Source organism: Ornithorhynchus anatinus, chromosome 1, assembly GCF_004115215.2.
Source record: "Ornithorhynchus anatinus isolate Pmale09 chromosome 1, mOrnAna1.pri.v4, whole genome shotgun sequence".
Lineage (NCBI taxonomy): Eukaryota > Metazoa > Chordata > Mammalia > Monotremata > Ornithorhynchidae > Ornithorhynchus > Ornithorhynchus anatinus.
Genome location: NC_041728.1, coordinates 18,588,647 through 18,602,639, shown reverse-complemented (window position 1 = coordinate 18,602,639; position 13,993 = coordinate 18,588,647). Strand labels below are relative to the sequence as shown.

Genomic DNA, 13,993 nt, shown 5'->3' with positions numbered 1-13,993 from the left:
TGTGTAGCAGGACACCCAGTTACTGGAATAAGGAACTGAAGCTTAGAACTGTAAATTTTGAAGGCAGTGAAAGATGTTAAAGTGAAGTCCACTGCCTCTACAGTCCCAACAGACTTGTGGACATATAACTTGTCTACTAACTTTGTTGTCCTAAAATCAATCAATCGTATTTATTGAGTGCTTGGGAGAGTACAATATAACGGAGGTGGTAAACACGTTGCCTGCCCACAAGGAGCTCAGATTCCAGAGGGCAAACTCTCCCAAGTGATCAGTACGGTCCTCAGCATACAATAAATAATAATATCACAGATAGATCAATTGACTGGAGCACAAATGTCAACTTCAACAGCATTGTGGGTTTCGGGGGAGCAACATATGCAGAGAAGTGAGAGTTGGATGCAGAAATCAAGATGAGCTGGCTCTTTTGAAACAAAGGCATTAGGAAGTTTAAGACAGCAGGAGAAAGACGTTGCCTGACTCTGAAAATAGAAAATGCAACAAAACCTCAATCGACAAACAGACTTTATTTTTTCTGAGTCAAGAAGACATCAATCATGCAGTCTTTTGGCCCAACTTCATATGTCAAAAAATTCCCACCAGAAAAATTATTTTTGAACCCAGAGTTCAGATATGTGTTACTTTAAATTTCTTTTAATTCTGGGAGAGAAAAATTATGGTTCTATCTGTTAAGCACTTACTTGTGTCAAGCACTGGGGTAGAAAAAATATAATCAGGATGGACACGGTCACAGCCCCAAGTGGGGCTCATAGTATTAGAGGGAGGGAGACCAGGTACCTCATTCTTATTTTACAGATGAGGTAACTAAGGCACAGAAAAGTTAAGTGACTTATTCAAGATCACACAGAAGGCAACTGGCTGACCAAGATTGGGGCCCAGACCCTCTGACTCCCAGGCCTTGGCTCTTTCACACTTCTTCTGTAGAGACTGAGCTTTTCCAGGCAGAGATTTAAAATATATTTATATATGCCAAGCACTTATGGAGGTAGATAGGGTAGAAGCAACATGTTCTAGTGGACAGAGCACAAGGCTGGGAGTCCGAAGGACCTGGGCTCTAATCCCAGCTCTGCCACTTGCCTGCTGTGTGACCTTGAGCAAGTCACCTCACTTCTCTTGCCTCAGGTACCTCATCTGCCAAATAGAGAAGCAGCGTGGCTCAGTGGAAAGAGCACGGGCTTTGGAGTCAGGGCTCATGAGTTCGAATCCCAGCTCGGCCACTTGTCGGCTGTGTGACTGTGGGCAAGTCACTTAACTTCTCTGTGCCTCAGTTCCCTCATCTGTAAAATGGGGATTAAGACTGTGAGCCCCACGTGGGACAACCTGATTCCCCTATGTCTACCCCAGCGCTTAGAATAGTGCTCGGCACATAGTAAGCGCTTAACAAATACCAACATTAGATTAAGACCATGAGCCCCATGTGGGCCAAGGACTGGGTTCTACCTGAGCACAGTTCCTTGCATATAGTAAGTGCTTAACAAATACCACAATTTTTTTTAATTGCCACAGCTCCTGTGTCACTTAATTTACCTACCTGAGCCTCACTTTCCAAATATGGATAATACCTACCTCTACCTTTCTCACTGGGAGGTTGAGGATTAAATGAGATCACCGATGTAAGTGACTTTGGAAAAAAATTCGTATTTCACAAAGACAAGATATTATTGCTTTCCCTTAGCAATTTTCTAGGTCGGTTCTGCTGTTGCTCCTCAATAGTGATTCTAGGTTAGAATTCAGGATTTGGGGACCTCCAAAATGGTGCTCTCTTAATTATGACCCACTGCCTATGGCAAAGTAATTATGTTTTAAAGCTTAGTTGCCCAGTCATTCTAATCCTACTTACTAAAAATAAATAAGTAGCACCATTGCCTGGGAAAGTAGCAATGGAACTTGTCGTTTCTGAAATCTGCGAAAGACATGACGTTCACAAGCAGTGTCAGAACACTGAGATCTAAGAAAAGAAAGGGGGTGTTACTTGGCCTTCTCTTTAAAGCCCTTAATAAACAGGATGCTGTCCTCACTAGCCTTCATTATCTCTAATCCTAGACTCTTCTGATGACACCCCATTTCAGCACAGTTGGGAGTTACATTCAAAGTTGCTTCACACTACGATGCATACGGCAAGAAATGATCCTCAAGGAAAGTAGGAGGAAACCTTTCAAAGTTTCTGGAACTGCTCGGTGACCTACTTTCTGAATTACAGCAACACCACAGTTAAAACAATGCAGACTCTCCCCTTGCAGCCATATATTTGAAGGAACGTTTTACCTCTGGAGTGAAAAGATGCACTCCTAACTACAGCTTGAAAATAAACAATAAGGTTTTAGAACCAACATACTGACTGGGAAATGTAATAATGCTCCAGTTATCCCAAGTGATAAGCTACCTTGACTTTCCTAGGTTTCAACATATTTTTTTTTTTGTGGCGGGGGGGCGGGAGGTACTCTGATTATGGATTTAATGGGCAGATTTAAGGCTTGTTAATTTCAGAAGTAACAAATGTCTACCCCAACATTTAGCACAGTGCTTGGTGTAAGTGCTTAGCAGATACCGTCACCACCACAATCATCGTCGTCATCATCAAGATGGCTCATTTAATGTCCCAGTCTTGCTCTAGGTTCAATTTACAACTTTTCAAGAACTGATGATCCTGCTTGCAGATAATCCATCTCCCTTGCTTGATTTCCTTTTCTCTCTGACTTGTCTTTCATTAACCATTCACCTTCTATTAGAAGAAGAAAAGGGGACAAAATTTAAAATCAGCCCAATTGTCTCCTGAAGGAAATCAACTTTCTCCTAAGGGAGGAGGCTGAAACTCTTTCTTAAATAAAGCCAACGGATTAGCTGAGATTTCATTTATTCTTAGTAACACTAAACCCCATTATCACAGGTAATCGAGATTGAACACTACTTTGCAGGGTTTTTTTATGCTATACACATGATCAGACACATGGTCATATTTTATTGCCTAGAAAAGGGAGAGCAGAGGGGAATCAGATAAAAGTGGATAAGGAAGCTCATGAAGCCACACCTGTCCAGTGGAAGGAGGAAATAGTTGAAGAGGAGACTTAGTCTGACTGACATTTGTAGATCTGGGAGAACAGAACCCAGCAGAAAGATTGGCCAGTCCTGGATGGGTTTAGGCTGAGGCAAAATGGCTAATTTCTCCTATTACACTCCCTTCCGCTATACAAGGGCCTAGTACAGGATAGGGGAGATTCATTCAGTTGTATTGATTGAGTGCTTACTGTGTGCAGAGCATTATACTAAGAACTTGGAAGAGTACAATATAATAATAAATGGACACATTCCCTGCCTACAATGAGCTTACATTCTTGAGGGAGCTGAACCACTTTTGAAAATTGGGCCATTTGGGGAGTAGCCATGTACGTATGTGTATACAGTGTAGTGTACTGGAACAGAAAATGATCTTGCACTCCCTTGGACTGCCAATCCCAGCAGCATCCAAAGAAAAAAAGAGATGCAGGCATTTCACACCCATTAAGCCAGGCAAACAGCATAATGTGCTATCATAGGTGCCATTTTCCAGAAGAATGCAGATTTCCCATGATCCTTGAGCATTTCTCCAGTCAGGGGGGAGGGTGGACTCCTGAATCCCCCATTTCCTCTGGAGAGAGACCCAACAAATGTAATGAATGTGGAAAATCCTTTCTAGTACCTTTCTCAACATCAACTAACCTACACTAGAGTGAGCTGCTTTAAATGCAATAACTGTATAAAGGCTTCCCACTGGAAGCAGATCTTAGTAACTACCAGAAAGCTCACGCCAGAAGTGAAGAGATTTGGGAAATCTACTCTCATGGCTCAGCCTTGACAATACATCAGAGACTCCACGCTGGATGGTGGCCCTTTAAGCCTTGAGTGACAGCTATCCCGCACTGAACACCCGAGAACTCCTCAAGGGCAGTAAACACCTTGAGGCTTGGGATCATGTCTACTAACCCTATCGTACACTCCCAACCACTTAGTGGAGTGCTCTGCACAGAGTAAGGGCTCAAGAAATAGTATTGATTGATGGATTAATGGAAGGTAAGGGGAAACGGTAGGGAGGTGGATAGAGGGCTCGGTGTGTGGTCATTAATGCTTCTTCTCTGCTACCTTGTCTCCGCGTCCCTCAAGGTTCTCTTCTCTGAGCCTTCATCACATTATCTGCCTTGCTGTCATCACCAGTAATCTACAAATTATTCTGCTGATCTTAGTACGTGTGTAACTTGAGCTTAAGCTGCGCATGTTAGAAAGGCATTAAGAAAAGTTCCTTTCCAATGAATGCCTAAAAATACCCCGCCTCACAAAACATCCAGCGAATGGCGTTTGAACCTCCAGGAAACTCTGGCAAGGCAGTCACATTAAGGCTCTACTGCAGAATCAAGCCCACAATTACCCCATTATGAGAGAATAATTTAGGGCTTTCCATTTACAAAATGTAATATCGCATTGAGCCATTCCTCAGAACACATCTGTCTGGTTGGCACTACCGACTCCCTTTGAAAGATGGAAACATTGAAGCTAAAGACTAAAGTATGTTCCTCTTGGCCACAAAATGAATGTCAGATTCAAAAGTGCCTTGGAGCTCAAAAACCCGTCTGCGTGAGGGCCTGGAATTAGATCTCTTCATTCCACTTTCCAGGGCACAATACTGGCTCTCAGTAAGTGTTCTGTAACACCACAAAAATCTTTCTGTAATACATACTTTTGTGCACTGTTTGTTTAAAGAATACACATTCTTCCATTTCTGGAATGAAATCCAGCTATAGGACTTCTTCCTATTTGAGCATTACTTCCTCCTATTTGGAAATTAATTTATACCTGTCTCCCCCACGAGGTGATTAGCATCTTGGGGGCAGGAACCATCGTTTCTGCCACTGACCTCTCCTACCCATTCAGTACCGTGCTCTGCACACCAAAGTAGCTCAAAAAATACTATCGTTTGATTCATTATACACTTAAAAGTACACTTTAGCCAAAGCCTGAGATCCTTTGGCCTTCCAGACCAGAAGACATTTTCAAATGTGAGAGATGGAAAGAGCACAGGCCTGGGAGTTAGGAAAAAAATAGTCTAATCCCGATCAGTCCATTCACTGGCTGTGTGATCCAGGCCAAGTTAGAAAGTTTGAGTCTCCTGAGCCCCATGTAGAACAGGGACTGTGCCTGACCTAATGATCTTGAATCCATCACAGTGCTTCACCCTTAGTAAGTGCTTAACAAATAGCGCTATTATTACTATCATCATTATTATTATAATCAAGTCCCACTCACTCCATATTCTGCTGCTGATTCATCCCATTCTTTCACTTATTTCAGCTATAGGATCTTTGGGTCAAGGCATCAGGATCTATCCTGGGGTGGAAAGTCCTCCGGGGTGGAATGTCAAGGATCAGTCCATTTCCAATCCCATATTCTAATATATTAAAGGGATGCTATGAACACTCCAGACTGAAATGCTGGGTCTTGGCTACCATTACTGATATAAAATGGTTGGTATGTTACGAAAGGCAGATGAGCAGATGAGATTTGCAGAAAGGGTATATGTGTGTGCATGAGCCACATGGTTTTTTAAGCCCAACATCAGCAGATGCCAGAAACACATTTGAAAGGAAAAGTTGGGGGGCAGAGGAAAACAAAGAAATATTAGATCATTTTCGGTGTTCGATGAAAAAAAAACCACCTCTATCCAAGGGTTAATATCTCAGACAGGGGATGGCAAACTTTAAGATGTTCCTCTGCTTCAGAGTCAAAGGATGCTGCTCTTCACTTTGATCTGTGGCATTATTTAGTATTTCTGGAACATCGTGGCCCCTCCGGCAGACTCTTCAGAAATTCAGAAGCACTAGGGCACCTAGAATTTAGCATCGGAGGAGAAAAGCCTCATCAATCTGTATTCGACTAGTACTCCAGAGTTTACCCAAAACCTTACCTTAGATTCAGAGGACATGAAGGTCAGTTTCTTGGCAATATCAATGCCATTCTTTGTAAGCCGGGAGTCAGTTGGCAAAGATTCCTTAAAATTCAATAGAATTCTTTTGCTCCATAGCACTCCTCGCTTTAGGAATATTTCTATCAGTAGCACCTTGGGATTTGAAGATATTCAGAAGGTTCCTTTTGAAAAGTGCCCGTTAGGCATAGTCATGCTGTAGCTCGAGTGGTGGACAATTTGGGTAACTAGAGTAAGCTCCTAAAAATATGCGAGTGAAAACAGTTACCCAAGCAAATGCCACCTCTTGGAGCCATTCTTCATCTCTGGGTGATCCCTAAACAGTTACTTATGCAGATATTTTATATCATCATGAGCCTTTTCTTCGTTTACTTCTCTCTACTTGCGTGACTTTCCGAATTATCTCCATTGATTATTCTGACACCTACTGGTGATGGTACAGCCGATTGCATCTGCTCCTCTCCATCCTGCCTCGGTTCAAAGAGGCTCCTATGGGCATTTCTGGGCTTCATTAAGATGTAAGTGATTTGGTTTAAATATCTGTTGTGTTTTAAAAATGCCTTGCTTTCTCACACTAGAGGCTTCACAACATTTAGAATAATGGCCCAGCTTCACATAGCTCTTTGTGGATCAATACGCTATTACTGTAATTCCCCAAAAGGCATACTAAATATCTCATGGCTTGTTATTGCAACCTGCAAAGAGACTTAAAATATTAAGAGTAATGAAATGTAAAACTAGGAATGGTACACAGTTTGCCTCATTTTCTTGGTTATCTCAAAATATTGTACAATTTCTCAAAAAATGAACAGAATCAAACCATAGGCAGAGTAAAACTGTCAAGAGTTGAGGTGTAAGTAGCCTAACAACTGCACTCACTGTTCTTTTTAGCAAAACGTGCTAACAAAATATTATAAAAATAATCACTCATTCTGATTCGCTTCCGCTACGAACTAAATTCTGAAGACTGCATTGTTCTTTGGCTAGGACCCAAGGTACCTTCTACATCATAAATCATTTGTGATTCCACTGCACCTGCAAGTGTCTCTGGAAACAACAAACAGCAGAATTGCCTGGCTTCACAATTAAGTAGCCTCAGTTCTTTAGGACGTAAGTCTTTTGTCCTGGTAATGAATGTTCCCGAATCTAAATTCATCTTAGAAGATAAGTGCTGTAAAACTGACCTACAACCAAGAGTCCGTCTATGAAACACATCAGCTAAGGTCAAAATGCTGAAACAAAATCAGCGATATGCAAATTCTCCCCATAGTCCTGGGAAGATCTTTTTTTCTGTTACAAAGTGTTCAGCGCTCTGAACAGTGCTTGGCACTTAGTAAGCGCTTAACAAATGCCATCATTATTAATAATTTTGAATACAACAATAGGCATTTCATGATTCCGTAGCCAAAAAAATATATGCAAGAGTCTCAATCAAGCCTCTACACACTGTAACAAACGTGAAGACAAACTTGATGGGAAAAAAACTGAAACAATTCATGACTTTTTTTTTCAATTAGACAGAATGAACTGAACCAGTAAGTAACATGTTTGGAAACCTAACAATCTGTTTTAATTAAAGAATAGTACAGAGTAATGGTAGACCTATGCACAACAAATTAACAGAATGCATTAATTAGTTTCTGTCTGGCAGTTCCATCAACTCTAAGGTAAAATAAGAATTGACTTGATCAATAATTTTGCCAGTTCTCCTATTGTAAAATCCACCGATTTTGCATCTAAACACTGAATTTTCAAAACAGACTGTATTTAATTTACAAAGATGTTAAAAACATTTTGAAAGAATTTTCAAAAAGCCAATCATTTGTACCATATTGTGATTACGCTTACTAGGGCATGCCAAAGATTATGCAGTAGAACCAAATTATCTCAGTAGGACACTCTTCCCCTAAAGTTTAACAATGTCTTCAAATTATTATTTCAACATGACTACAATAGGAGATTTTGCTTATTGAATCTGGGACTCATTTTTAAAAGTGTAAGTTTCACCTTCCTAGCAATTTGATAATGGAACGATTGAAATTTAAACTAGTACTAGGAAAAGAGAGAAAATGCATCTTTCAGTGGTAGGGTCTGTATTAAGAGAACGATGTTGAGAAGGAGAGGATTTTGGTAGTTCTGAAGTTATGCTTCATTCTCATGCAGCGGTAAGAAAAAAAAAAGATTTTCTAGACGACAAATGAAAGAGTCCAACGATGCATCCTATTTATGACATGTCTAGACTTTTTAGAGACAGAATCTCTCGCTGAAAGACTTCAGGCACAAGCTGACTGCAGGCATAAGGATAGATTGTCTTAGATATCACGTGCCTGCTGAAACTGTATGAACGTTATTGGACTTTCTTTCAGAGCAACCCATAACAATGCATAATTTAAGAGCTAATAAAATATTCAAGATGACTGATCCATTGGTTTAATTTTAAAGTAAAAGCTACTAATAAAAGTTACAGAGTCTCCCCAAAGCATAAACGTTAATGAACTTAAATTACATATCACGCAGAGGGAAAATGCCAACTTTAAAAAGAAGGACGCACGCCGGGGGAATTTCCTCTCGAGATGCCCAAGTTTTTCGGGTAGCAAGTTTACTCAAAGTTTAAACGTGAACTATCACGCACTAAGCGTCCTTGTGTCTAGCACCACCGGAGTAGAGACTGCACTGGTACAATGTTTCATTTCTGATTCCTTTTCCCTTAACGTCCAGCTGTTGAGCGGCCACGAAGTGCCCTCATTAGCCCCACAGTGCCCCGATCTTGCCGGTCAGTCCTGGCGGCCGGCCTCGCCTGGCCCCTCGTGCGGCCCCACGTGCTCGGCCCCCGGCCCGCTTGACACCTGTGGGTCACGAAGGGCGCCGCGACGCCGACGGGGGCTGTGTCGCCTGCCCACCCACCCACGCCGGACATTCTCTCCTGCCGCTCACGCCAGCGGGTCCCTGCTGTGGGGAGGCAGTGGGTGCTGTGGCAGAAATGAGCAATTTCTCTTTTTTCCCCTCCTTTTCCACCAGCCCCATCCTCACTTCAGTGCGAGCCAGAGGGCCAGGTGGGAGAAGTAGTGCATGGTAGGTGGGTGGGTGGGAGGGATGGGGGATGTGTGTGTGTGTGTGTATGTGTGTGTTGATGCACGTGTGAGGAAGAGCAGGGGGAGGGACTCATTCAATCATCCCCCCTTTCTTTCGGGAAGACAGTGCAGGGACAATCGATAGGGACAATCACGCCGGGAGGCACACGTCTTTCACTGCAATCTCGGCTCGCCCACAAGAACCACTAAGATGTTACCGTTTCCTAAACACACAGACACGGACACACACACAGACACGTTCACTCACTTTGCAACCCTCCTAGCTTGCCACAGACTGGGCCGGAGAAAGGGGCAGCGATTTACGGGGTCCATCCCAGCCACAAACCCCTTCCCCCAAAACAGGGCAGTTACGGGCTTGTGATGTGTGAGTGTCTTCGGGGAGACGGAGGGGAAGCCCACAAGGATAATGATCCAAACAGAGGAAATTCATTCGATTTTTAGGTTTTTAATCTCAGATCTAGTTCTCTATCGTCTGATACATGACGGCTTTCAAGCGCCGCATCTTAAACCCAAACGTTGCAAAGGACCCTTGGGGGACTGAAGAGCCAATAAAACCACCCAGATGACGCTGTCCAGCGCCCTCGGATCCAAGACCAGACAGAAAAATCCTCCGTTCCCGAAGTTCATTCATTCATTCAATCGTATTTATTGAGCGTTTACCGCGTGCAAAGCACTGTGCTAAGCACTTGGGAGAGTACAATATCACGACAAACAGACACATTCCTAACCCCCAAAGAGAAAATGGATAAGATAAGAAAATGGGGAGGACTGTTGGAATGGCAAAGCTTGAAGCTGACCTCTCTTTCTCTCTCTGTCCCCCTCCCTACTCCCTTCCCACAGCCCGCAACATCTCCTTCCATTCATTCATTCCCTCAGTGACCTCATCTGTAAAATGGGAATGTAGACTGTGAGCCCTATGTGGGACAACCTGATGACCCTGTGTCTACCCCAGTGCTTAGAAAAGTGCTTGGCCCATAGTAAGCACTTAACAAATACCAATATTCTTCTTCTTCTTCTTCATTCATTCAATCCTAAGTATTGAGCGCTTACTATGCGCACAGCACTGTACTAAGCGCTTGGGAAGTCCAGTTCAGCACCAAATAGAGACAAAAGCCGGTCCGCAAGGGGCTCGCATCCAAACTCCAGGGGCGCCAAGCCCGGCAACCCAATCTCACTTTTAATTTCCCAGACGATGGGGCTTCGCTCAGGACCATCGGCACCCGCCCAAACCAGCGCTCCCCCCAAATCCCGGGGTGTCCCAGAGTCCGGGAGATCTCCCTGCTCCCCATTCATTCAGTAGTATTTATTGAGAGCTTACTATGTGCAGAGCACTGCACTAAGCGCTTGGAATGTACAATTCGGCAACAGATAGAGACAATCCCTGCCCAGTGACGGGCTCACATCGGAGGGGCCGGGTGTCCAGGTGGACTCTGGCAACTTTTGCGACCCCGGGATTGTTATTTCGAAAAAAAAGGATTAACCCCGGGGACCCCAGCTCCCACTGTGCAGGGTGCCGAGGTTCCCCTGCTTCCCTGTCCTTCGGAAGGCCGGGCCCAAGGCACCCCAATATTCTGGGGGGGGGGGACGAGGGGGAGGCTCCTACAGTGTCCCCTGAGGCCGCGGACCCCCACCCCTTAGAGTGGCTAGAACGCGGGCCTGAGAGTCGGAAGGTCCCGGGTTCTAATCCCGCCCCAGCCCCTTGTCTGCTGCGTGACCTTGGACAAGTCACTTGCCTTCTCGGCACGTAGTAAGCGCTTAACAAATACCAACATTATTATTCTGTGGGCCTCAGTTCCCAAATGGGGATGGAGGCTGGGAGCCCCACGTGGGACAGGGACCGTGTCCGACCCCATTCGCCCGTATCCTCCCCAGCGCTTACTACAGTGCCTGCCACACAGGAGGCGCTTAACAAATACCATAATCGTCATCACTATCACTATTATTATTTCTCTGGATTCGAGAGGGGACGGGAGGGAGCGGGGGCGGCTCTGCGGGTTCTAACGGCACAGTCCGGAGACGGACCTGTCCCGAGCGTCCAGCGCAGTGCTCAGCACGCCGTAGGAGTCGACTAAGCTCCAGGGAGCTGTAGGCTTGGCCACCCATCTCCAGCTTGGTCCGGGGGGGGTGTCCTCGGGAGCCCCGCACCGACCCTGCGCGGGACGCTCGCCCGGACCCCCCGTCTCTTCCCTCGGGGACCGCTGGGCGGGGGGATGCGCGGGAGGGACGCCCCCTCCCCTCCTCCTTTCCCCCCCTCCCGGCTCACCTCGGACGCTGTACTGGACGCCCAGGCTGACCCACAGCCACAGCCCCAGCCAGCCGGGCCCCGGCCCCACGACGACCGACACCGACATCCTCCTTCCTTCCTTCCTTCTTTCCTCCCCCGGACCGACCCGGCCGGGAGGAGCCGCACGCTCCGAGAGACGCTAGGGGCAACTACAAAAAAATTAAAAAAAAAAATATGTCCTCTTCCCGCAGACCTTCCTTGGAGGAAAGAGATAGAGATAGAGAGAGAGAGAGAGAGAGAGTGGGAGGGGGAGAGACACAGAGAGAGAGGGTGGGGAGACAGACAGAGACAGACAGAAATATATGGAGAGAGAGAGAGGGTGGGAGGGGGAGAGACAGAGAGAGAGAGAGATAGAGGGTGGAAGGAGAGAGACAGAGAGATAGAGAGAGACAGAGAGAGAAGGGGGAAATCACAAAAAGAAGAAGGGAAGAAATGTCCCCGCCCTCCTGCCTCGGTTTCCCCGCACGGTCCGGGAGCTCTGGGTAGGGGCTGCCCCACCAGCGGAGCACACCTGCGGGAGGAGGACGGGCAGGAGGAGGAGGAGGCAGGAAGGAGGAGGAGGAGGAAGGGGGGAGGAGGAGGAGGAGGAGGAGGAGGAGGAGGAGGAGGAGGAGGAGGAGGAGGAGGAGGAGGAGGAGGAGGAGAGGGGGGCGGGCTGAGGATGCTAGGCTCCCGGGTCCCTTCCCGGGTCCCGCGGCGGGCAGGCTCTCCCCGGCTGCTCCCGCTGCCTCCTCCTCTCTCTCCCTCCTCCTCCTCCTCCTCCTCTTTCTGCCTCTCCCTCCTCCTCCTCCTCCTCCTCCTCCTTCTCCGCCGCCGCCGCGGGGCCGGGGAGCGGCAGAACAATGAAGCGGGAAGACCCGGGAGCGGCCCGGAGACAGAGTCAGACAGAGACAGACAGAGACAGACAGAGACAGAGAGAAAGGAGAGGTGGAAGGGAGGGAGCGAAGGGCGGACGGGCGGGCGGGCGGGCGGGCGGGCGTTGCGTGTGGCAGAGCGCAGTGTATACAAACAGAGGCGGCGTGTGCGCCTTCACCGCCCGCCGGGCCCGGACCACCCCGCCCTCCAGCCCTCCTTCTCCCCCCGGCTCCCCTCCCCTGCCCTCCCCTCTCCCTCTCCTTCTCTCTCGCCTCCCTCTCCTCCTCTCCCCTTCCTTCTCCCCCTTTTCCCCCGCATTTCTTTCTCCCCCTCCTTTCTCCCTCTCCCCTTTTCCTTCTCCCTCTCTTTCCTTCTCCCTCTTTTCCCCCGCCTTTATCTTTCTTCCCTTCCTTTCTCCCTCTCCCCCTTTCCTTCTCCCTCTATCTCCCCCCCTTCCCCTTCTCCCTACCTGTCTTCCTCTCCGTCTCTCTTTGCTTTTCCCTCTTTTCCTCTCCCTTTATCTTTCTCCCTCCTACTTCTCTCCCTGTCTCCCCCTCCTTTACCTCTCTTCCTCCCCCTCGCTCCCCCCTTTTCCTCTCTTCCTCTCTCTCTCTCGCTTCCCCTCCCTCTTTTCCTCTCTCCCTTTCTCTTTCTCCCTCTTCCCTCTCCTTCTCTCTCCCCCACCTCTTTCTCTCTCTCTCTTTGCCTCCCCCTTTCCTCTCTCCTCCTCCCTCTTTTCCTCTCTCTCTTTCTCCCTCTCCCCTCTCCTTCTCTCTCTCTCCCTTTCCCTCCCCCCCTCCCTCTTTTCCTCCCTCCCTCTCCCCTCTCCTTCTCTCTCCCCCACCTCTCCTTCTCTTTCTCTCTCTCTCTCTCACCCCCTCCCCACCCCACTCTCTCTATGGCTCTTCCCCTCTCTCTCTCTTTCCGTCTCACCCTCCTGGAAGGATCCTCGTGTCCCGGAAGAAGGCAAGGAGATGACCGCAACCACACCCTGGCACCTACCGTCCTCCTCCTCTAAATTCCCCCGGGAGCCTCCTTTTTCTCCCCTCCCCACCCCCCGCCCCTTTCCGCCCTCCAGCCCTTTCCAAACGCACTTGGGATCTAGGAGTTAAAGCGGCAATCCCCAGCACCGGCGCTTTTCCTCTCTGCTTCCAGCGAATGGGGGGCTTTCCAATTCGTCAGGACGATGGAGCTTCTCCGGGAGCTCTTCCTTAGGTATGTGCCAGGAATGGGCTCTCAGCGATTTCTTACAGAGCCCCCTGGACTGGGGAAGGTTCAGTGCGGCGGCTGTGGACGTTGACGTGTTTCATCCTCACAATCAGGGGCCCTCAGTTATTAATAATAATGATGGTATTTGTTAAGCGCTTACTGTGGGCCCAAAGTAGGAAGCTGGAAGCAGATAGTCTGCCCTCACATTGAACTCTCCAGAGCTTAGGGGCCAGGTGAGGGGAGCCTTCCCCTGGAGCCCAGGGTCAGAGAGTGGGGAAGCCCCTCTCTTAGTCAATCAATCGTACTGCTGGGGTGCTTACTATGTTCAGAGCACTGGACTGAGCACTGGACTGACACGCTCCAGTCCCCATAACCCGGGGAGGCAGGAGTCCTTGGGGAAAGTACCATCGGCGGAGATCAGAGTCTCCCTGCCCCGCAAACGTCAGGTTTATTTGGTGAGGTCATAAGAACGGATGAGCAGACAATAATCCTGTTAGAGGATGGAGCCTGCTTTTAGGAGCACAGACACCTCCTGGCCGCAAGAGTAACGGAGAGAGAAGAATTTAGATTCTAGCTTGCAACCTG

General features: G+C 47.5%; 1 protein-coding gene across 4 annotated transcripts in view; it reads right to left on the bottom strand.

Moving 5' to 3' along the window:
* The window catches only part of EDIL3 (EGF like repeats and discoidin domains 3), a 316,556-nt gene extending 303,163 nt beyond the window's left edge, over positions 1-13,393 (bottom strand). For 2 of the 4 annotated variants that reach the window (XM_029070902.2, XM_029070921.2), the window contains exon 1: positions 11,324-11,625. In XM_029070902.2, coding sequence (XP_028926735.1) covers positions 11,324-11,411 — 88 coding nt within the window. In that variant the 5' untranslated portion in view covers positions 11,412-11,625. Of the gene's footprint in view, positions 1-11,323; positions 11,626-13,132; positions 13,201-13,293 lie in introns of those variants that run through there. The other 2 variants (XM_029070916.2, XM_029070911.2) reach the window with 2 other exon arrangements.
* Between the last annotated feature and the right edge of the window lie 600 nt (positions 13,394-13,993).